The sequence below is a fragment of the Heliangelus exortis genome, chromosome 23 (genome assembly GCF_036169615.1).
Source record: "Heliangelus exortis chromosome 23, bHelExo1.hap1, whole genome shotgun sequence".
NCBI classification, from domain to species: Eukaryota; Metazoa; Chordata; class Aves; order Apodiformes; family Trochilidae; genus Heliangelus; species Heliangelus exortis.
Window position 1 is genome coordinate 4,896,973 of NC_092444.1, and position 23,522 is coordinate 4,920,494.

The 23,522-nt window shown below is 38.6% G+C and overlaps 1 protein-coding gene across 3 annotated transcripts in view; it reads right to left on the reverse strand.

Annotated features, from left to right (window-relative positions):
* Positions 1 to 327: 327 nt before the first annotated feature.
* CTNNBIP1 (catenin beta interacting protein 1) overlaps positions 328 to 23,522 on the reverse strand; it is a 29,772-nt gene continuing 6,577 nt past the window's right edge. For 2 of the 3 annotated variants that reach the window (XM_071767101.1, XM_071767099.1), the window contains 4 exons: positions 14,704 to 14,793; positions 12,376 to 12,497; positions 11,812 to 11,902; positions 328 to 2,377 (listed from right to left, as the gene is read on the reverse strand). In XM_071767101.1, the coding sequence (XP_071623202.1) occupies positions 2,319 to 2,377; positions 11,812 to 11,902; positions 12,376 to 12,471 (246 nt within the window). In that variant the 5' untranslated portion in view covers positions 12,472 to 12,497; positions 14,704 to 14,793 and the 3' untranslated portion in view covers positions 328 to 2,318. Of the gene's footprint in view, positions 2,378 to 11,811; positions 11,903 to 12,375; positions 12,498 to 14,703; positions 14,794 to 23,462; positions 23,503 to 23,522 lie in introns of all 3 variants that reach the window. The other variant, XM_071767100.1, reaches the window with a different exon arrangement.

Genomic DNA, 23,522 nt, shown 5'->3' on the forward strand with positions numbered 1-23,522 from the left:
AGTGGAATAAATCAATAAGAAACAAGAGTAGCTATTAAAAACTGTATTTTCCCCCCCCCCCCCAAACACTTACATTTTTTTGTGAAAAGATTAAACCACATAAACACTTCACTTTTCTCCTTGAAAAGACTCAACAGCTCAGAAATGCCACAGATACACTTGGAGGATGCACATTTGCTTGACAATGAGGCCACCACAACCCAGCCCATCCATTCCAGCCAGAAACACACATATCCCCTGAAATTAACCCTTTAAGGGCTGCCCCCCTTTGCACTAAAGTAAAAATTAAAGTGCCTCTTAGGCAACCCAGTCAAAATGTAAAGACTCTTTTGGGCTTATTCCTGGTTTATTTTAATAAAGAAATTTCTTATCTGGCCCCAGATGGGTAAAAGATTTACTTTCACATTGAACTTTACAAAGCTGCAATTGAATCAAAAGGATCCATTTCATAAACAGATGCACAATTGTTCTCATGACACAATTTATGTGATATTTTCCCTCTTTGTGCTCACAAGTCCATTCTTCCTTTTGCATCCATTCCATAGCTTCTCTCAGGCTTGTTCCCCACTTTGAGACCATAACAGCATCCTGTTATCATTTCTTGCCAGGAAAATGGTCATGTTGTCACAGTCAGGTTCTGGAATTGTTACTTTAAATAATTAAAAAAAAAAAAAATCACACAAAAAGAATGAGGAACAGGTGAACCAAGTTCTGCCTTAAGAAATTTTGAAACATCTTAAAGTCAGTGCAACCCACAGGAAAATCCAGAAGTATTGTAAGAATGACCTGCACAAGAGAAAACAAAAGTGCTATGGTTTTAGACAGCAGTGCCAGAAATGTTAGATGCAGATTCCTGAACAGTCAATGCATTTGGGGAATTTCACTGCAGGTTTTCAGTCTGTAAATGTTTGTGTGTGTTTTAAAGCCCTGGAACTACTAAGAGAGTAAATCAGAGAGTGTCACCTGTACTCACTATTGGGCAGCTTCATGCAGTGCTACTGCTTCTTGGAACAGTGCATAAAGAAAAGAAAATGGGATTGCATAAAGAAAATGGGATTGCATGAGGAAAATGGGATTATTTTAGGATCCAGGCAATTTCCACATCAGCAAACAGTTGCAAGGAGCCAAACCACATACAAGATTTCAAGTGACTAGAAACTTAGTTTATTAAAGCCCAGTGCAAGTTGGATTTAAGTTAATGACCATTAATTATTCCTTTTGTGAGAGCTACCTTTGTGCAGCAATTAAAGGGTTAAAGTGGAACTCTCTGGAGTATTTTAAACAAGTTCACATATTCTCTATACAAATTTGGCAAATTCATGTCACAGCCATAGATCTCATTCTTGCAATTCCTGCAAAATATCTACAGCTCCTCTGTCAGAAGCAAAGAGAGAGAAGCCACCTGAGCAGCCAGGAGTTCATAGTGCAGCCCACACAGCCCCACAGCATCTCCTGTGATCTCCTTTTTCCAGCTTCAACAGGTAGACTTATTGAACAAAAAATGCTTTTGACACATGCTCCCAAAAGAGCTTGAGGCCACAGAGCAGATGAGCATGGAAAAACTGATTGCATCAGAGACACTGCAGCCAACTGGAAATCAAAAACATGATTTCAAAGCCAATTAAAAAAAAAAAAAACCCCAACAAAAAAACAAGAAAACAACCCACCAAACAAAACCCCCAAAGCAAGCATTTATATGTGTGTAGATGTAATAAATATTGCAAAGCACATTTGTCTTATTTTCCCCCCAAGTCAGTAAGAATAAAGAAATAACCAATGCACCAAAACATCAGCTTTCTGCAATCAAAATGTCAAAGTCAGCAAAATACCTGCAAACCAACTGAAGAGAAAGCATTGTCAACCAATCACAAGTTGCTTCCAGTTCTATGCAGCCAAATCAAACCCTCTTCAAATTCACAAGTTTGACCTAAATAAGCACCACAGCATGAAAAGCTGCTTTAGAAGTAGGTTGTCAAGAGACTTTCTTGAAAATATAAAATAAAACGTGAGATTAAAGTTTTTCATTGGTCAAGTTTGAACATTTGTCTTCCTTTAGCCTGTCCCTTTGAGCCAATCAAAAATACACCCTTAGGTTTGTCCTTAATTAACACAGCCCAGCTGAGTAGCAAAATCTTACAAGAACAGATGGCTGCAAGATGCATTCTGAGGGTTTGGGCACAGGGAAACAAAATTACAAAGGAGAAGGAATACCAAGGAACAATTAGGGTGGGCAAAGGAAGTTATTAATGCTCAGCCATCCTCCATCTTAAGGAATCTCACTGTCCTCTCCAATTCTGTGTTGTTCAGGTATCCTGTAGTTACTGTCTTCTGTCTTCTGTTTCTGATCTGGAAAATGCCATCACAACATCCTCAGCACCTGTGATTAGAAGGGACACAGGAAAACATATGCCACAGTTACTTTCTTTAATGAACACTGGATAGATGCAGTTCCCAGACTGCCATTCCACACATCCATAAAAATCAATGGGAAAGGAAAAAACCAAAAAAAGACAGAGACAAGATAGCTGTGTTTTATTTTACTGGGACTGGAATCCCTAGTGGTCTAAACATTTCAATGGCATCTTTAAAATATTCCTTTACAAGCCTATGGAAATCAGTTTGTTTTTAAAGAAAACCAAGAACTCCTTGATTTCAGATATTTCTAAGAAGCAAGACTTAAAAAAAAAAACACCACCACAAAAATCACAGGATTGTCAAAGACACAGAGATAATATTTTTTTCTGGTTTCATTGCCCTGTAAATTCTGGCTCTGCACATGAGACTTCTTGAGCTTCTCTGAAGTATGAGGAACTCAACCATTCAGAAAAACTTGTACTGCCCTGTGCATCACTCTGTCCTTCAAGTGACATTTAGATATTCTTCATCTTTACATCTAGATATTCATTAATCTTTGCTTTTAAGAACCAGAATTGTTTTAATAGGCCAGTTAAAAGGTTTTTGCTTTCCCCCCTGCTCCACCCCAGTCACTTAAAACACACTTTATTAACCAACATGTCCTGAAAACGTTCCATTCTCTAATGGAAGTGCAGTATTTTCTTTCAAAGTGAAGGTTTCCATTTGCCCAGGGAACAGATAGAGCTTTGCTAAGTAATGCTTTTATCTCTAGCCTGAAGAAATCTTTTCCAGAAGAATTCAGTGTGTGGACTCTCTCAGTTATTGGATTATTTTTTTTTTCAATAGAGGCTATCAACTGTGTATAATTACCATCAAACCCATGTCCCCTGAGCAGAGAAAGATGTTATTACCATCCTATAACCATCTCCAAGTCTTTAGAAACTTTCATGGTCTTTCAAGTGGGCATTTATAGTAGAAAGACCTGAATGGCTTGAGAATCAGGTCTGATAAAGGCTTGGAAAGAACATTCTGTGCCAAGCTCTGATTCTTCAAAAAGATACCTTCAGATATTCAAAACAAAAAATGAGCTTTCTGGACTTGCTAACTATACAGCATGGCCTAATAAGCACTTACAGAGAAAATGTCTTCAGGACAATATGGAAATAAAAATACATCACAGTGTCAATGCAGTGGTTTAAATCAGTATTTCTAGTCTAGACAAGAATTGGAAAACAACCCCAAAGGGCTGAGTGCAAGATTTTTTAATTCCTGCTAAAAATTTGATCCCTCAGAAAGTCAGATAAAAGTAAACATTTTCTTTCATCTGCAGATCCTACAACTGATTAAAAATATGATGAATACTCCAGTCTATATAACTTCCAAAAATTATTTCCTACATTCAAATGACCCTAAGCATCTAAGTGCAAGAGACAACTCAAAATGGCAATTGTGGCCTTTGTTAATTACTTCAGTCTGCTTATTAATTTTGCTTATTAATTTTTTATTCAAAGCTTCTCTGAAAGGATTAGACAACAAAGTAGGAAATGTCAAGAGCAACACCAACACGAGGTAGCTGCTCAGCTCTGCAGAATTACATTTCTAGGGCTTGCAAAGTTCAAATTCTACTTGGATGAAGCATCAGAATGAAAAATTTCTTCAGTTTTTTTACTTAAAGCATATCAAGAAGCATATTTCATGCCCCAAGCAACTTCCTCCTGTACACCTGCATAGAAGGTAAAAGAAAGAGGACAAATAAAAATTCCTTATCTGCTATATGAATTCCACATCTCAGTTACCTAATTTGCTCCTTAGTTGCCATGTAGGAGGAAAAGTGGTCAAAACAAGGGGGAGAAGGTTTTAATTTCCCTTGCTGTCATCCTCAAAAGCAAAGCAGTGCTTATGAAATGCAACTCCATTTATTTGTATACACCTCCCAATTTATTTGTTACATGTACTCAAAGGAGGAAATATTAAGAACCAAGCAATAGTTTGGTTTTTATATGTAGGAGCCATATCTTGTAGAACTACATCAAAAACTGTTCTGCTGCTCCCTCTTGCCAACACTCAGAAGCCCTGCAGTCATCTCCCTTTTCATCTCCTCCACAAACTGTTTTCCCCTTGATCAAAACATAAATGATATATAGCACTAGGCTCCAGCTCTGAATTAACAAGTTGCCATGTTGGGGTTGGGTTTTTTTTTTTTTCCAAATGTCTAAGAACTACTACACTCTACAAAAAGAAGGCTTATTTGCAAAGATTCTGAAAAAAAAAAAACCAAGCCTATGCTGAAAAGAGAAGTAATGACACTTAGAAGCATTAACAAACCTACAGCACAACCTGTGTGTTTTACACACATCCCCTTTAAAGCAGAGGAGGCTTTGCCATGCAAGCCCAGAGCAGCTGGAGTAGCCTAGCAACCACAAAACCACAGATGATGTCACATTAGCAAAAGAGATGAGCTGGATTACTTAACAGATGTTGATTGTTTCCCTGGGGCTTCCCCTTTCTATAGTCTAAATATGAAAAAAAAAAAAAAAATTGGTGCAAGGATGCTTCAGGCAGAAGGGGCAACTTCATTGCAGATAATCATGCAACCCCCTCACCACACTGCTCAGTGTTCCTGCCTGTCCCAACACTGGGGTGAAAAGGAGATGACAACTGCACTTTTCACACTTTGGCATAAATGGTCCTGGAGCTGATGGCAATACAAAGTTAGAAAGTTCTGCCAGAACACCAGGGAGCAGCAAAACAAAATACAGGAATGAACAGGATGGGAGTGAAGAGCAGAGGTGGCAAAAGAGGTTTAGCTATTTTTACAAAGCAAGAAAAAACCCCAAAAGATGGAATTAGAAGTGATGTATTTCTATATCTCATGGTACAGTTTTAAAGATTAGTAAAGAATGGGTTTTATAGACAATTCTGAACAGTTATTTCCTGCTCCCTCCTCAGTTCCTTCTGTTTTTTGGTAGAACCAACAGTGTGTTCATTTGAGGAATTACAGGCAACCCAGCATCTGCAAAAGCCTCAGGCAATTGCCTTTAAAAAGCCAAATCTGAACTATCAAATAGAAGATAATAATTCCTTCCAGGTAGACAAGTGGGTGGGTAACCCAGGGGCACAACACCCAACACAACATCTTTAAGTAAAAACTCAAGCCTATACTGATTTCTTTTATTCCCACATTAAAGATCCAACTCTATCCTCAGTGAGGTGACACATTCTTGAAGGGCACCAAGTCCTGCTGGTTTTAGCTGAGCATTTCAGATCTGAAAACTGAACAGAAAACCTCTCTGCTGAACTCAGCTCAGGGTGCAAGTGCAGAATGCAAATGAAAGGGATGCTCTCCTCAAGGCTTTTAACCCTCCAGAAGACACTCAGGATTATTTCTGAAGATGTCCTAAGAAACATGGGTGACATTTGTCCAGAAAAAGGTCCTCCACGTTTCTCAGCAAAAAAAAACCAACATGTTTTGTTCATGTCCAGTCCTACAAAGCTAAAATAGCCATAGCTAAATGAAACAAATCTAACAAGACTGCTCATTAAGCAATTCTACAGCTGCCTGTGCTCATGTACAAACATTTCCAGAGAACAGAGCAGGGGTTTCTCTGTGGTGAAAGGAAAGCAGGGATTAAAGTCCTAGTGAATAGAGCTTCTGCTGCAGTCCCCCTTGGCTCCCACAACGGATGTTTTCTTACTAATCAACTAAAAAAAAAACCTAAAAACCAGAGCACAGGTTATAAAGTTAAGCTGCACATTGCCAAAAACCTGCAACTAAGACAATGGGACAGTGAACCATGTTTACTTTTAGCATATCCTTCACTGAGCTCTGCACTTCCCTTAATTAATGTATAGAACAATGAAAAATGCACACTTAGACCTGACCTAGGGTCATACAACTTCTCTCTCCACAGTTGGCCCTTTTCTGGTCACACATTTCTACACTGAAATAGAGCCTTAGATGTACCAAACAAAATGCTCCCCATCATCTATCAGGGGTAAAGTATGAGCTGGCACAAACTTTCAGACATGCAAATACTTCTCCCACTTCTGCCTTCAACTTCCCCCCCCTCATGCTGCTCAGAATTACCTGCTAGGCTTAGGTCCTATCCTAAAAAACAACAAGGACACCCCACTAACTTTCAGAAAAACACTAATGTAGTTATGTTCAAATTGCAGTTGTTCAGATTGGTGGATTTAGTAGTTTTTTTACACCACTTGGACTCAAATCTTAGCAAGCCAAGATGATCTGAAGGGCAAATGCTTGACTGCACAGCACTACAGACTAAAAAGCCACTGAGCTCAGCACATACAACTGCTGAGAAGTTGATCTAAGTTTCAGAAAATTTCACTAATTTTTCAATCATTTCAATATTCAAAATCGTGACATTTCAATAATTTCACTAATGTTTTCCACAGCAAATATTCAGCTACTGTCTGACACCAAGGGTAAAAGCTGGATTAAAACCACACTACCTTAATAGTGAGGAAGATGCTAACTGACACATCTAAGGGTGCCATTTCCAAGAGTTCTTTGGATGATGGAGATACATACACCTGATTTGTTTGAAGTCACTTGCAAAATTAATTAAACCTAAAAAGCCTCTAGAGATCAGAAGGTTAAGGCTGTCATGAATTTCTGAAGGCTGCTTAATTAAAAAGATCTGTACTTCCCTCAAGATCTTTGTATACATATATTTCTTCCATCACTTTTCAGCAGCTACCTCCTAACCATGAACTTTTCTCTGAAATTCCCAGTATTAACATCCTACTCTGACATTCTAAAAATACACCATGCACTGCTGAGAGGAGCAGCAAGATAAAGGCTTTGTGTATAATAAAACTACACCTAGAGGAGCTCCATCTCCATTCCCCCACCACTCTCTGGTATTTCAGGAGCATGGGGCCCCTCCTAACTCCACACACAACCTGGGTTCCTTTTCAGTGCCCTCCCATCCCCAGAATCCACCCAAACCAGCTGAGATATGTCTGCTTTTCAGCTTTGCCCTCCCCAAGGGACCAGCTTCCTCCAAGAACCAGCATGACATTCCTGTTGCTATAGGAACAACAGAGCAGTAATCACCAAGGTCTTGGTATAATTCACATATCATGCTCACTAGCTGCACAGCCTCCATTTACAGATTTGCAGCTACTTAAGAGAGCCAAGAGCCAGCCTACCTTTTAGAAATGGAACTGGGAAACAGGGTTTTTAGGCAGGAGATGCACCTGACTTCCTGAGAGGCCTTTTGTTGCTATTAAAAATATGTGGGAAAATCTTCATTTCATCATCTCAAGAAACCTAATGAGCCTGAGCTGTGCTAGTTCTTGCTGCAATGCAGGGAAGACAGCAAATATGGTCATATCTAAACCAGCTCATGATTACATCCACTCCCTCACACATACACTGGTTAAACAGAGATGCCTTTGGGTTCCCTCAGTTATTCTTGAAGCCACAACACAACCAAAACCCCACAGATGTCAGCTAAAAAGCTCCTTGAGTAAAGAAAAATGCCCCTGTATTTATATTTTACACTTTCATGTAGGCAGTAGCAACACTGCAGCAATGATCCAAACATAAAATGGTTATTAAAAAAATGTGAGCATGATATTAATGTTTTGCTCTCTTAATTAATATTAAACTACTATATACTTCAGCCCAGAGTTTTATAGCTGTTCAGGCTTTCCTGGGCTACTGAGACCTCAGCCCCTCTGCTAGTAGTTCCCAATGGACAATGAACTATTTTTAATACATCAAGTAAGTCTCATAACTGTCATGGATGCAACACAACTGTCTGGATCAGCTGGAGAATGGGTGAACATGCTGAAGCATTTTTAAAAAACCCTAAAATATCAAGCAATTAACAGAATCCAGACATGTGAATTGCATTAGAGAACCCTGCATGTATGCAACCACCACCTGATTTACACCAAGATTTTAGCACTGCAATCAGAAGAACTTTGAGCTGCCCAACAGGAAAACAGGATTCACTTCAGCAATACACAATGTAGGTCCTGCACCAGTGGAAGAACTCTAAATGTACATCTCAGATGGGAAAGGAGATCCACAAACAATCCTAAACCACAGGTTTTTAATGTCTGAGTTGATGAATTACTTTTGGAAGCAAGACGGGAAATAAAAAGATGAAGAGTTTTATTTCTCCTCTTCCTATAAAATAAGCACAAACTGGAAGGGAGCCTTCAGGTTTATCTACAGAGCTACTGTATTCTAAGATGCTTCTTGATCAAAACTTGCAATTAACTTCTACTGCTGAATCCAAAGATAGTAAGCAAATTATCATGGGAGAACTTTAAATGTCAGGGACATTGTTAGTGGCTCACTGAAGGTTTATTGCACAAGTACCTGAATTCAGCAGGGACAAGTGTGTACTTTTCCCTGCACTTTCACATTGCTGCAGGTGTGTATTGGGCACAGAGGTTGCAGTGACTCCCTGTGGTCAAACAAACAGACTCAACAAAGAACTTCATAGGTCTTGATCTGAAACCAGAGGAGGGAGAAGTGATAACCTCAGCAATTACCTTAGGTAGGACTGCTATGAGGCTACCAGCCAGCTGATCTAAGACATTATTCCATGGATACAAAAGAAAGAAAAGCATGGAAATTGTAATAGAGGCTGTGAAACACAAAATTCTAGACCATCTACTTAAAAAAAAAATGAAAAGAAAGAAAAAAAAGGAAGCAAAATGACCTTCGTGTAATGTGGAGTCAGGCTTCACCATTTTTAAGTAACACACAAAAAATCTGCAGGTCTCTAACAAAGCTTTTAGAGTGCTATGGCCAAGAGTGTCATTCCCTTTTTTGGAACAAAATGAGGGCATGAAGTCAGCTTTGCCTTTTGTGTGCATGCTGGAGGAAAATGACTCTAAAGATAGGTCTGGAACAAGTTAGGCTGAGAGCAAGCTGTCCTATTAATGGAAGAAAAGATTGTGAAAACCACTAACTCTTTGTAAGTTACTCCTTGAATAATGTACCTTTTAGTTGTTGTGCATACAAGTAGGAAAAAAAAAAATCCTCCAGAGGAGATTCAATGGAAAAAGAAGAAAAGTAGGGAAGAAAATTCTTATAAGCAATCTTGGAGAACACAAAACATCCAAGCACTACAGACCAGGGACAGGATTTTCAGAGCAAGACAATGCCATCTAGTGGGGATGGAATCTCCCTTCCAATGGCAACCTGGACACCTACACCATTTGGATTCTCTTTCCAGTCCTCTGATCACTGACCCTGTTTGTAGCCAAAGGCACTGACTGCAGCATTATCAGCAGCATTATCACAACTGCCTGTTAGTAACCTGGGGAGATCTCTAAGGAAAGCAAAGTGCCAAGCAGTAATACCTAGTTCCTTATGTTGATACAGCATCCTACAGCCTCATTCTTCTCCAAAGGAAAACACACTTGGCTGGGTTTCCTCATTTTATTCTTCATGCTACTCACTAAATCTGGAGAGGTGGCACATCTGAGGATGAGAACCACCAACACCCTCACCCACTTATCTAAATATTTAACTCTTTTCTTTCTTTCTTTTTCCCCCCAGCAAGAAAAACATCAGTGCTCAGACAACCAGCCTAACTAAAATATGGGAAAATTGATTGTGGGGTCAAATATCCCAGGAAAGAGAAGAGTGCCTAAGATTAGATCAAAGCAAGTATCAACAGGGAGCACTACATTTCCCCATGGACCAAGCTTTAAGAATCTTCAAGGACTTTAAGAAAGTGATAGCAGAGAAGTAAATCAGCATCTGTTCAAATATGGGACAAAGACAACTTTCTGAACAGTGCATGAATCTCTTACATTTCCTACTGCATGATTAGTGAGTCTAGAAGTAGATCTGTTGGTCTCTGTTTTGATTACACTTAAGTTACAGCAAAACTAAGTTTGAGTTTCCAAACCCCTCTGCAAAGTGAAAAAAAAATAATATTACAGATAACAAAACCAGGTGGTTTAGACAAGTTAGACAGAAAATTTCTAGTTAGAAAGTTGTGCAGAAGCACAGCTGTACAAAATGTCTGTGTCCTCAGCTGGATTTCTGTTCTTATTATTTCTTCTTTGCCAAAGTGAAGGTAACTCAGCATACTCAGCATACACTTCCACTGTGAGAAATGTAACTACTTTAGAGATAATGCTGAAAAATGCCAACTGCAACTAAAATAGTCTTTAACTGCATATGCCCACCTCTGGTTTTGACAAGAAACCAGCAAATTTTCACTTTAGATGAGCAGAAAAGTTTAAGAATTCTGAGCCAAAATATACAAGTACATCTATCAATCCCTCAGCTATGTGAGGAATGAACACACAGGCTTCAAACTGAAGAGCAAGTTTGTGCAGGTTGTGTTGCTGATGGTTTTCTAAATGTCTTAGATCTGTGTTCAACTTCTGCTCAGCTCAGTTCTTTCTGGCATCCAAGTCTTGCAATTTCCCTTCAATACCAAACCCTACATTATGAATGTGATCTGGCATGGGGCCTCCAAAGGGAAGCAAAAAAAAATTCAGAAGGAATCATTGAGGCTCAGAAGAGATTAGTAGATTCAGAGTCACACAATTGTTTACCAAGACTTCTGCAAATAATTCACAAAAGCAGCACCTACTTCATCCCCTTAACAAATCAAAGCAGACTTTCTAACTTACTTCATGTCTACCAGCCCTGTCCAGGAATTAATAATACTGTGCAAATTGTAGAAATGTGGTGGGAAACAACTTCTTCCTTTTGCTAAACTTTGCCTTTTACTCTGCTAAACCAGTAATGTTGCACTTCCACATTTATGAAAATGTGAAAACTAAAAAGATGTTGTTAGATGATTCCATTTTATTTTGTGAGAAAAGTGTTTTAAAGCAGCCAGAATAAAAGTAACTGAATTATTTTATGCATAACAAACGGGTTTTGTACCTTAGAAATCTGTATCTGTTACATTTTATTCTGTTATAAGACTCCCAGTTTGAAACACAAATAGAAAGTGCTTGCCACCCCCACTTTTGTTACTTTTTAAGCACAGATGTCCAGTTTAAGTAGATATATATATATATAATTTAAATGAAAGTTGTCTTGTGCAGAGGGTTAGAGCAAGAGACACCCAGAACTAGAGGGACCTATGCAGACCTGAATTTAACTTCACCTCTAGCAAAAATCAATCAGGTTAAAATTTATATCTATTTAGTGCATTGTACAGAATAGGAAGCAATATATGCATTCAGTTTATAGGACTTAAGACATCAATATTATGAGTCAGCATGAAGAGTCAGATGTCTAACAATGCTCTTCCTCCTAAAAATTCTTAGGTACTTCCAAGACTGACTCAGTGATATAACAGCAGGCAATGACTTGCATATTCCAGAGGATTTAAGTAGGTGGCACATGAGTATAGAAATAGAGGAACTGAAATTTGCTGTTTTCCTAGACAGTCTCACCAATGAAATAAACACAAAGCAAACAAATCCATTACTCACCCTGATCAATTGAGTGTTGAGGGAGCTGGCTAAGCTGGCTATTCACTACACCTGCATACGTGCGTAAGAACTCCTCTTCACTAGCAGTCAGCTGGAAATGCACAAAGAGTCACTCAGCAAAAAGGGAAATGAAGAAAGACTGGAGAGATCTCTGCCTTCCTAGCACAGAACATCCCAGTTGCCTCTGTTCTACTCTCCACAGTTTAATCTGTTACTTGTGCAAATGATGCCATCAGCAAGGACACGGCAGCAAACGGGGACATAAGGCATTTGTGGAGGGATTCAAAGTTGGCTTAGAACAGTTGCTTTATTACGTTGGTTTTCCATGAAATATGAAAACTGTATATAGAGAAATGATCAGCTGTTCAGATTGATTTTCAGGCATCACACGTCTAATAATATTTAAGGAAAAATCAATGAAGTTTAACCAAGTTAAATCAATGACAGCTAAAAACAGCCTGCTGATAAAACCAGACCATCACATGCCCATCTCAATAAGATCCAGGTTACTACAAAATTATGTAGGGAAAGCCCCTACATATGGAATATGACAATGTATCTTACATTTGATCCCATTTTCCTCAGCATGAGCAGGACTCTCACTTTCTGCTGAATGTACATCTCCTCCGGACTCTTTCCGGGGACGCCCTCACGGTTCATTCCCCTCCTGCCAGCTCCTGGATTTCCTGAAGATGTAGGATCAGAAAAAAAAAAAAAGACAAACTAAAGTAAGTAATAAGGTGTCATAGAGTAATAGGAAAAGTTTAATTCCCAAACTACCTATTTTTTACCAGCTGGCAGATCACTTAATAGTCTGGGAGAGTAAGGAATCATGTGCTTCCTCAGAAAAATCCTTCAGAATCTGAACAGTTAAAATTGGGCCTTAAAATTTGTAACTGAAACATTTGAAGAGGCTGATGTTCCCATCCCTAGCAGCTCATTATCTGTTGTTGCATTACTGCATCAGCAGAAAAGGAGAATTCTAACAACAAGATGAAAGAATCACCTTGACAGAAGAGTCCAAAGTTTTGGGTTTTTTCAATAAAGCAGCACAACCAGTATGAAAGCAGGATGCAGAACACAGCCATCAAGCTTGCAATAGCTAAAAAAAAAAACTGCATTAAACCTAAACTCTCAAATCTTTCTCCTCTCTTTTCTCCTTTTTATATCATATAAATATAGCACTTTTCTAGAAGTGCTTGGTGAAGACTGTATCACAGCAGGTTCAAACACAGTTTTCCATGCAATATTTTCCTTACTTTATTTTCATTATTACTTTTAAGAGAAAATAATCTGGGTGTGGAAACAGTTTAAAATTACACATAGGCCCTCCTTAGGGAGTCAGAAGTAATGCAAACCCAAGTAGCAGCTGCTGGGATTGGCTTTACCACCCACATTACTCAGCATGAAGATAACAGTAGTAAAAAGTGGAGAAAGTTACATCCCCACTCCTACTGGAATTTGCTTCCAGAGGGAAGATTTCCTTATAGTGATTTGCTATAGATGGTTCTCCTTGGAAACTTCCAGCTTGTAAATTTGCAAAGTGATTATATTTTAGCCCTATAATCAACAAACTGCTTTCTGAAGCAGGAATATAACAATCCCATATTTTTGTGCAGTGTCAACTCACCTAAGTGGATTGGATGTTACTAAGCATATACTCCACAGTGCAATTTACTAAATGCTGTTAATAGTAAGTCAATGACCAAAGTAAGAGTGAGCAAGAGCCATTGTTCTGCATATTTAGAAACTGATAGAAAAATAAACATTTTTCAAGATATGAATCAAGTCTGAAAGGTTGTGACTGATTCATACTAATACATACTACTTTTTTAAAAAATTTGTTACTTGAAGAGGGAAGGTGCTGTACTAGTAACCAAAAAAATCTGTTTAGAAAAGCAGCAGCACAACAGCAAAAATCTGAAATGTGGTTAACACATCTATCATTTCATAAATGGAATTATATAGGATGTCTATCAATAGGTGGCACCATCCACAAGCATCAGGAAAATGCCTCAGCTTCCCTTATGCCACCAGGGAGACCACATTTCAGCATTCCTCTACATAGGTATTGGATTCCTCTACATAGCAGGGATTACAGGAGATTTGTAGTCTGTACATCTCATTATTCACTGGTTTCCAAGATAGTCTTCCAGCTGTTTATTAGTTTTTCAGATTTTAAAAAGGGGGGTGGTGTTGGAAATTCCCATCCAAGCCTGGTTTTTCTGAAGTAAAGTTCAGCCAAGATGGGTTTGTCAGAGCTACCTGTTAAATGGGAAGGATAAAAATACTAAAGCCTGCCCACTCAGTGAATGCTTCACAAGGTCAGTAAACAATATGAAGGACAAGGCACTCAAGATGGTTTAAAAGCTATCAAAAGGTATGTGTAAAGAGGTTAAATTAAGATTACAGAGCAACAACATTCTGCTCTTCATTTAGGGAACAATTATTCTGAGTGACAGCCCCAGCCACCACAGCTTTTCCTACTTGACATCAAAGTAGAAAGACTAAAGTCTTCAGACAGTACTGAGACCCAGCATGAAAAACTTCAACAAATCTCAGTTCCTGTTGCATAAAGCTTTTATAAGACATGCTTTAGGATGACAACACTTCTCAGCATATATTATTAGATCAGTAAATTTCCACAAACCCTTACAAGGCTTGTCTATGCCCAAAAGACAGCACAATACATCTCTACAAGTGAAAAATTTAAAAATCTTATCAGAGTGCTTATCAATTTTTCTTCCTCAGGAAGCTACATTAATATGCTACACATAATGAAATGTTGCTTAAGCAGAATTTCCCTAACCCTACAATTCTGGCATATAGATAAGGTTGTCATCTCCCCATCCCCAACACAAAAACCCATCAGAAATTTCCCTGCCAACATACCTGCTTCTAAAAACCACAGAAGATCAGATAACCCACTGCTCCAGGCCTGATTAATGATTGTAGCTGGGAAAAATGTCTGAGGAAACTGCCCTGTGAAAACAAAGGAGCAAAGCATTACAGAAAGACACCAAGCTGAAAAGCAGAAAGAACCCTGATTCAACATGCTTTGGGTCACAGTCTGCTTTAGAACATGGTCCAGCCAAAATTCATAAAATTATAGGCTTGTCTGGTGTTTGCAGACCCTTTTTATTTTTAAAGAATGAGCTTTTTAATGGTCAAGCTATTCCTCATCTGCAAGATTTACACTCTGACCATACCAAAGCCATTCCCAATCACTTAAGAGAATGGAATGCATTCAAGCTTTGCATTCTTTGAGAAGCTTTCAGCACAAAACCCAGCTCCCTGGACAAGCTAAGGAACATCATGACATGTCATTTCTTCTAGAAAAAAAAAAATAAATAGGCGTAGCTTACCAAAGATTTGAGGAAAACTAGGGAGAAATGTAAAGCATGCTGATTTTGACCAAAATTATTGTTTTCAACTATGCATATGTTATCTGATACTGCAATTACAAAGACTGGCACTTGGAAGCTGGGCTGGAAAATGCTGTGTGCAGAATGTTTCAGACCCACCTCACTCCTCGGTCACCAACAGCTAACAGTTACAGGCTATTTTTTTATTTTTTAGACTCATGACATATTTCTGAACATACTTTACAACTGACACTGAATATCAAGGCATGGTAAGAATTTGTAACTCTTCTTATCCATCACATTTCCCTCTAATACGAGCGAGCAGCTCAATCTCACAAATGAAGCAACAATTCAAGCCCAATGTGCAGTGAAGTAGCAAGTGCCTACTACTGTAGCTATAATCATCCAACTAGTAGTGCCAGTTGCTTCTCTTAATTATGCTTTTCTGATTAGGGAAGATATTTCTACCTCCATTTTAAAATAAAGACCAACCAAAATGTACCTTTTTTTGTTTTGGGTTTTTTTTTTTGTCATTAAAAAGGCAGATCTGGACTAATTAGGTTTTTTCCATGGCTGTTTACCACCCCACACAGATGTTATAACATAGTGGGAGTAGCTAGAGCTACTCACCTGTTCTGTACACCAGGTTCATGTGTGAAATGCTGAGTCCAAGGCACCTGCTAGCTTCACTCATAGGTCCTACACAGCATCTCCTACTAAAAAGTCTTGGAAGCAGCTGAGCTTTATCAATGGCTTAGAAGAATCATTTCACCTCTCCAGAGGTGAGGAATTGCTTGCTCTGAAAGGATTATTTAAGCCTTACCTCATTAATTACTTCCCACTGTTCTTGCCCTCTAAACATGCAATGCAGTCCCAAGAAAGATTATTTCAGGCACTGCCAACAGGAGGCTGTGCAGTAACTGCTCTTCTTATTTCTAGGGGCTTCAAAGTCACCCCACCCCCCCCAACTCTGCAGAAATACTCATCACACAACTGTGTGAACTCCTTCCTAAAGAAAAGGGAAGCAACCACCTCTGAGCTCTCTTCTGCCCTCCTGACAGTGAAGGCATAATTTGAGTTACCATTAAAACTCCCCATGCACACCACACATTGCAAACAACATTTGTTATATTTAACACCAAATACAACTGAAAATGGGAAGATGAAATGTTTTCTAAGCCTAGACATTCAGAGAAATTCAGCAAAGAACCAAGACAGCCTCCACAGCCCCACGACAACCCAGAGGGCTTCTTTCATCATCAGCTGTCTCTTCACAAGACACCAGCAGCTCTCAAAGCTCTGTGCCTGAGCCACTCTCCATCCCCAGCTGAACTCACAACAAATACATGGGTAAAACATCAAGCTTACACACCACAATTTGACTACTCCTCTGCTAAAGCACAGGGCACATTACTGGAATTCAATGAATTACTGGAACCAATCAAATAAATCAGGTGTCCCTACTTTTTCATAGAAGGATGAGAAGAGAGTAAGACTGGAAGGGTTGGTGATCAGCCCAAAGGTTTTCCTGCCACCCTGTTCCTATCTAATCTAAACAGCAGCTCAGATTTCCAACATGTTTAGAGATGAACATGGAGATGTCCAGTTGAACGACACCAAGAATTAAGATCTAAAAATATTTTGCAACTGTGTGTTATGGGGATGGGAAGGAAGAAGTGCAAAATCTGAGAAAGAGTTCAGGGAGACAGCTGAGGGACAGCTGAGTCACCATCAGCACAAGTTCTGCTCATGATCTTGAGTCCCAACAGACCTCGTGTGCTGCACAATGATCCATCCCTGAAGCATTTTCAGGTCAGGGAATTCTTAGCCTCAATTGTAATTACCAGCTCTGAATTCTGCCTCCTTGCTCATCTGTATCACCTTCTATTCCTGCAAAGTCAGAACATTGTTTATTTTGCTTGTGCTCACTTCCAATTTTTTGTCCCTCTGTCTAAACAAGTGGTGACTGCTTCATTTAGTTTATTAATGCTGCAGGACCCAAACTTTAAAAATTTTTGGTGCCCCAATAGGTTTAAACTCCCAGGGTTTAAGAACAGATAAAACCATGCAAGGTCCTTTACCACAGAAATTAATAAAACATCTTCTAAACACAAAGGCTAAATTTTCCCTCCATCTTTATCCTCCTCTCCTAACTAATTTTATTACCTATGGTTTACACTTGAGTCAGAGATTGTTACACAGAGTATTTTTTTAACATAGAGAAAAACTTAAAAGAAGTGAAGTGATGTTTCTGAGTTCAGAGACAACCATACAGGAGATGGATAAAGGTCTTAGCTTTAGGTTCAGTTAGAGACCATTCTGCTTCCCCAAACACTGCTTGGTTAAATGAGCTTTTAAGCTAAAATATAAGGCATGCTCATGGAGAAGAAACATGGACACCACTGAACTACAACAGCTTAAGGAAACTGAACCAGCATCAGGATGCAACATGCCAACTGCAGGATGCTGGCAGTGACTGTCAGCTGATCAGCAAAGATAAAAACAAAATTTTGCATATCCCATCCATCATAAACAAACTTGTATCAACAGCACTAATGAATCCACCTGACTGTAATTAAAACACAGCATTAATGTACCTATTCTTGCCAGAAAATGAGAAACATTCCCTGAAAGATAAGGTTTCAGTCTGGATTGTCAGCACAGAGAGGCAGAAAAACAAGAACTGCTGTGTACCAGACTGAAGGAATTCCCACAGCACTGACAGAGCTGAACTGGAATGAGCAGCCCAGCTCACTTATATTTACTGCTCTTTGTGAAGAAATACTGGGGTCTCAGCTGAATTTCTGGTAGCCATATCCTGAATGACCAGCATTAAAGGAAGAGATGCCAAAGGCTGGATCACCTCTGGAACTGGGTTCTCCAGGTAAGGGTGAGGCAGATGTGCAAAGCCAACAGGGAAGTCTGGGCTGCCAGTACCATATTTACTTTGCAGCTAAGCATGGTTCTGCTCTCCAATGCCATTCATTCCTTTCTCAGAAAAATGACCAACCTGTGAACTTCAAAAGCTGTAGTTTTAGTTTGAAATTATTTCATTCTTCACTGACCCATGCTAAAGTACCAAATCCTACAAGCTTGTCCTGCTGCATCCAACATCCTACAAATGGACATAATTGGGTCACCTATTTTCTCTTGTTTTGGCAGGCATAGGGAATGAAATTTACTTCTCATTTATTTTTAATATGATTCACAAGACAGAATAATAAATGAGAAAGATCTATATATTACAGCCTGAACTGCCAGACCAGCTTTGCCAAAGCAATAAATTTAGGTTTAAAAACATTCCCTTCCCTTTCCCAAGCAGTAGAAGAGGCTGGGCAGTAAACAAATGGAAAAGCTGTCCTGTTCTTCACATCCCATTCCCCATCCTGCCTGCAGCAGGGCTGGGGGAGGAGCCCAGGAATGCCCAACATGTGGAGTGGGCAGAGCTGAGCAGTCCTGACATCTCCATCCTGATCCCTTTTTCTCTTTGGCACTGGATAAAATATGGAAAATCCTGTCCCCTTGAATAAGCACGAGCAAATATCACCTCATGCAAAACACCATGGATGGAAGTTGCACTAAAGTTAGAGATGAGTAAACTGGACGTGGTGTTAGAGCCAGATTTGTCTGGTTTATGAGCAGATGGAAACAGCTCCTAAGGAAACTCAACCTAGCCAGCAAGAATTGCTTGGACACAAAAGTAGAAGAGGATTTCAAAACTAAGAAACTGAAAATGAAGGACTCCTAACTATTATTTCCCTCACTTCTACATATACTCAAACAAATTCTAAACCTGGAAGGGCTTCTCTCCAGGGCAAGGCCACAGGTGGGTTCATAATAAAGAACTTCTAAATTATTCTGAGTTCTCTCCCATCATTCCTTTAAAAAAATATTAATGAAAAAAAGTTCACACATCAACAGAAAAATAAAAAAGCACCCTAAAAATTGGCATGTGTGTAAATTTTGCATAAGGTAAACTACTTAAGCATCCCATTTATTTTTAAAGACACATTTAATGCAAAGAGCAACATGAGCTTTTGTTCCTGCAGGCTACCTGTTCCCCCAACACTGTAGCCCTCTGTAATGCTGAAATTCCTAACATCCACATTTTATTCATACAGGAAACAGCAAACTGAAACTGAGGAATTTATACAGCCTAAATTAAGCAGAAAAAAACCAGAAAAAGGCAGTAAGCTATCAGTAAATGTATTATATTACATATTCAGTCTTAATAATTTGGGGTACTTACAGAGGCCATCTGGCAAGCTCTTTAAAATCAAGTCACAGCTGACTACAGCTTTAATATCTTGTATCATTTTCAGTTGCAGCCAAAAGAAATCCAACAGGAGTTAGTTCAGCTACACATTTTTGTGGGTGTTTTTCTTTTTTTTTTTTTTTTTTTCCTTGACTCTGGCTGGTTTTATTCAAGGCAGCTAAACCCCTCAATTAATGGGATAGGATTATAAAAGCTCAGATAAGGAGTTCTGGTGAATAAAACCAACCACTGCAGGTTTCCTTTGCACTACACAAATTGAGTTAACAGCCAGCATGAAGAGGTCCCTTTAACTCTATGCTATCATTATCCAAGGTTAAGCTATTAGCCTCCACAGTGACACCATTGAGCACTTCAGTGGTTAAAACGTGGTCACACTGGGAAGCCTGGAAGTGCAAGGGGATGCTGCACCTTTAAGCCTTGTTAATTTTCAAATGATACTTCACAGAGAACAGTTGGAGCCCTAAAAACCTTCCAGGCTGGAGCCTGAAAGCTGAAGTCAGGAACCAGAGTCTGCAAAATCCTGCTAGAAAATTTCCTTTAATTCAGCCTGACACATGACCTTCAGTCAAAGGCAGCTGGAGACTGGATTAATTCCCATCTCCAGAGGGAGACAAGGAAGAATTCATAACAGCTACCTATTTATAGGTGAACACTAAGAGTTGAAATACTATTATTTTTTTTGTCTTCACATTTATGTTTAATATTGGCTTTTAGCTGACTTTAAAATCTCAACCCCAGTGTCAGATTTTGGTCAATTTACAGCTATAAATCCAGTGGTAGGTTGTAACATCTCCTAAATGTTAGATTTTCAATTCAAACAAAGTGGTACAGTCCTCCTTCTTGAAGGACAGGAAACAGCCCAAAACACTGCCTTTTAGACATGAAAATACTAAAAAACAAAGCCAAAAGAAAACATTTAAGGTTTTGGTTTGGTTTTTTTTTAGTGCTGTATCACCTTTCAGAGCTTCAAAAAGGTCTTCAAAAGCTGTAATGAACTACACTGAAAAAAGCTTCTCAATACATTAAAACAGTTTTTACATCAATGCATAAGCTAACTGTAAAAAAACAAATCCCACTGTGATAATCACCATTTTTATGAAATTAATGCTAACTTCCTGACCTTTGAGCACACAAAGTAGGTTATTTTTTCTTTTGCTGTACCACAGCAGCCTTCTCTCAAAGAGAAGGCAGATCTATCACATCTCACACAGTTAAAAGAGGCAGCAGAGGTTTTCAGGTAGTTCATGTCAGTCAACTCAAAGCATCTGAAATAAAATGTAGTAACAATAACACCTTAAAAAAAAAGACTTCTATTTCACAAAGGTATCCACACTTCAAAGAAAAATGTCAAAAATGTTTTACACAGTGACAGCCCTTCACTCCACTAATTTTACACACAAATTCTATTCCAAAGAAAGAATTCTAAAACCAACAAAGAAACAACTCTTAAAAAACCTTACAATACTTTACTCAAGACTGTCCTCAACAGCTGGACTGGTGAGTGCTGCTTGTGCCAAGCATTAGCATCCTTCACAGAGGCTCTTGCACCTCCTCCCCTCTTTATAACAAAGCAACAAATCTTCTAGACAGGAAATGAAGGCACTAATGATAGATAGCCAACAAATTTTAACTACCAGGTATCCCACACAAAAGAAATAATACTGTAGAGAAGGGTTACACATCCATCATCAAAACAAAACCATGTGACAGTGCTTTCTCTGGAGCTCTTTGTAAATATGGTATCTTTCTGAAACAGAAAAAGGCATTTCCAGCACAAAAACATAACCTTGAGATGCCTTTTCTTATTCTTAAGACATTAGCTTTATTTTCATAGTTTGAGTTTAGCTTCAGTGAAAAAACTGAGTAGCAGTAACAGGAAAACAATTTTATCAACAGCTTAAAAGAATCAACAAGTATTTTCCATTTTATATGGGAGGTGTGCTACACACAGCACACAAATAGGCACACATCCAAAAAGTATCATATTTTTGGACTAATAATTATTGATCCCAATGACAGAGCCTCTTGCAGCATGTCTCTTGCACAAACTGAACCAGGGCAAATACACAAAGAAGGACAACAAAGATCAAACCCATTAATTTGGTTTTCTTGTAATGTCAATCAGCTTTCTGACCAAAATCACATTTTCAAAGCAGCTCTGAAAAATGGTTGTAGTGCTGGGCTCATAATGCTCTGAAGACTTCTGGTCATTAACACTAAAACTGGAGTTTGCTGAAGAATGAAATTTATATTACAGAAACCAAACTCAGGCTAAAAAAGAACTGAACCCATGAGACAGAAATGCCCCACACCCATGAAGCATGAACACTTACCAAGAATTAGACTGCAGAAGCAGGAAATTGGTTCAGTCTTCAAAATGGACCTAAAACCAGGCTACCAAAACCAGGCTACTCAACAATGGCAAAATTGATGCAAGAATATGCCCAAGGTGTAGGATATTTTTTCTGCCTTCTTTAGTAATTCTCAAGTGGTACAGGAAACAGGAATATGCATGAACAAGCACACACTCAGGGTTAACACCAGTGCTAGTATTTGGTATGTCTACAACCAAATATTTTTATCAATAATGTGCTTGTATTCCAATTTTTGAAATTCAGCTATGCCTGGTGCAAAAATTTGATGTATCAGTCAACTTGAAGAACAAGGCAACTGACACTACCAATAATCATAACCAATTACAGAATACAGCACTACAGAATACAGATACAGCACTAAAAAAAAAAAAAAACCAAACCAAAACCTTAAATGTTTTCTTTTGGTTTTGTTTTTTAGTATTTTCATGTCTAAAAAGCAGTGTTTTGGGCTGTTTCCTGTCCTTCAATTTCAGAACAGGCAAAATTCCAGTAAGTATCTGTAAGCAGTTAAAACAACATTAACATTTAATTTCCACTTACAAACCTGCAGTAAAAGCCCCTAAAAACCAGAAGTACCTTATTTGGAGCTGAACTGCCTGTGGTCTAGTGACCAAATCTCAGCAGTTTAAGCACACTGCATCTTTATATTTAACCTGAAATGGCAGACACCATGAGTAATGCCTACTGCCAGGATTTCACTGTTCCACTTGCTGAAGCACCATTATATTTATAGGCATTTCTTTGGTACTCATCTACACAGCATCTTCCTACAGCTGCCTGGCACATCAGGGGTAACTTTCAATTTAAAACATGACCTATGTTGCCCTGTAATTTATACTGACATCTGAACATCATTAATGCCAGATCATACACATTTTACACTGAAAGTGCCTACAGATCTTTTACAGTAGAGATTATGGCTAAGTAGGTCTTTTTAAAAGCAATTAAAACATGAGCTGTTATTAGGTTGGTGACAACTTTGCTTTTAGTATTTTGCAATACTGTATCAAGGTATCATGTCAGGACCAGAGACTCTTAGATTAATACATCCTGACTAACTAAATTGCCTAACTACTGGACAACAACATGACCTAGTGTTCTGGTTTTACTTCAGTAAAATCTGCAGTAAAAGAAGTGATAAATATACCCCTTTATGACAACTACTTAACTTGCCTCTTTTTAGAAGGAAAACCCAAAAAGAAATTAAGTCTGTGCTGCTTTCCCCAGGGATGCTCCACATTAAAAAAAAAAAAAAAAAAAAAAAAAAAGTGGTTTCAGTTTTGAATCAATGTAGGGCTAAGTTTTTAAAAACACTTTAAAGAGGTATTTTATTCACAGCTCTTGCTGAAAACTGAACTAAGAATTAATGGTTATTTGCCTAATATGAATTACCCCCTGAGTATCTTTCTTGCACTAACTACAACACCAAACCTTTACCTCCTCAGTGAATAGATACAAGAGACCCTTGCTCCAAGGACCTTCATAGGATAAGGCTCCTTGAGAACTTTCCTTGGCAGTGTTTCATAAACTCATCTAAATAGCTCTCCTAATCATTTGTGCAAAAATATTCCAGCTCCTCTCTTCTCTGAAGGATTTACTAAAAACAAAAAGCAGAAAAAAAAGGACTTTTGTTACCTTCTTTAGGTCACCAAACAAGACCATGCTGCAAAGATATCTGATGGAGAGAGGAGGAAG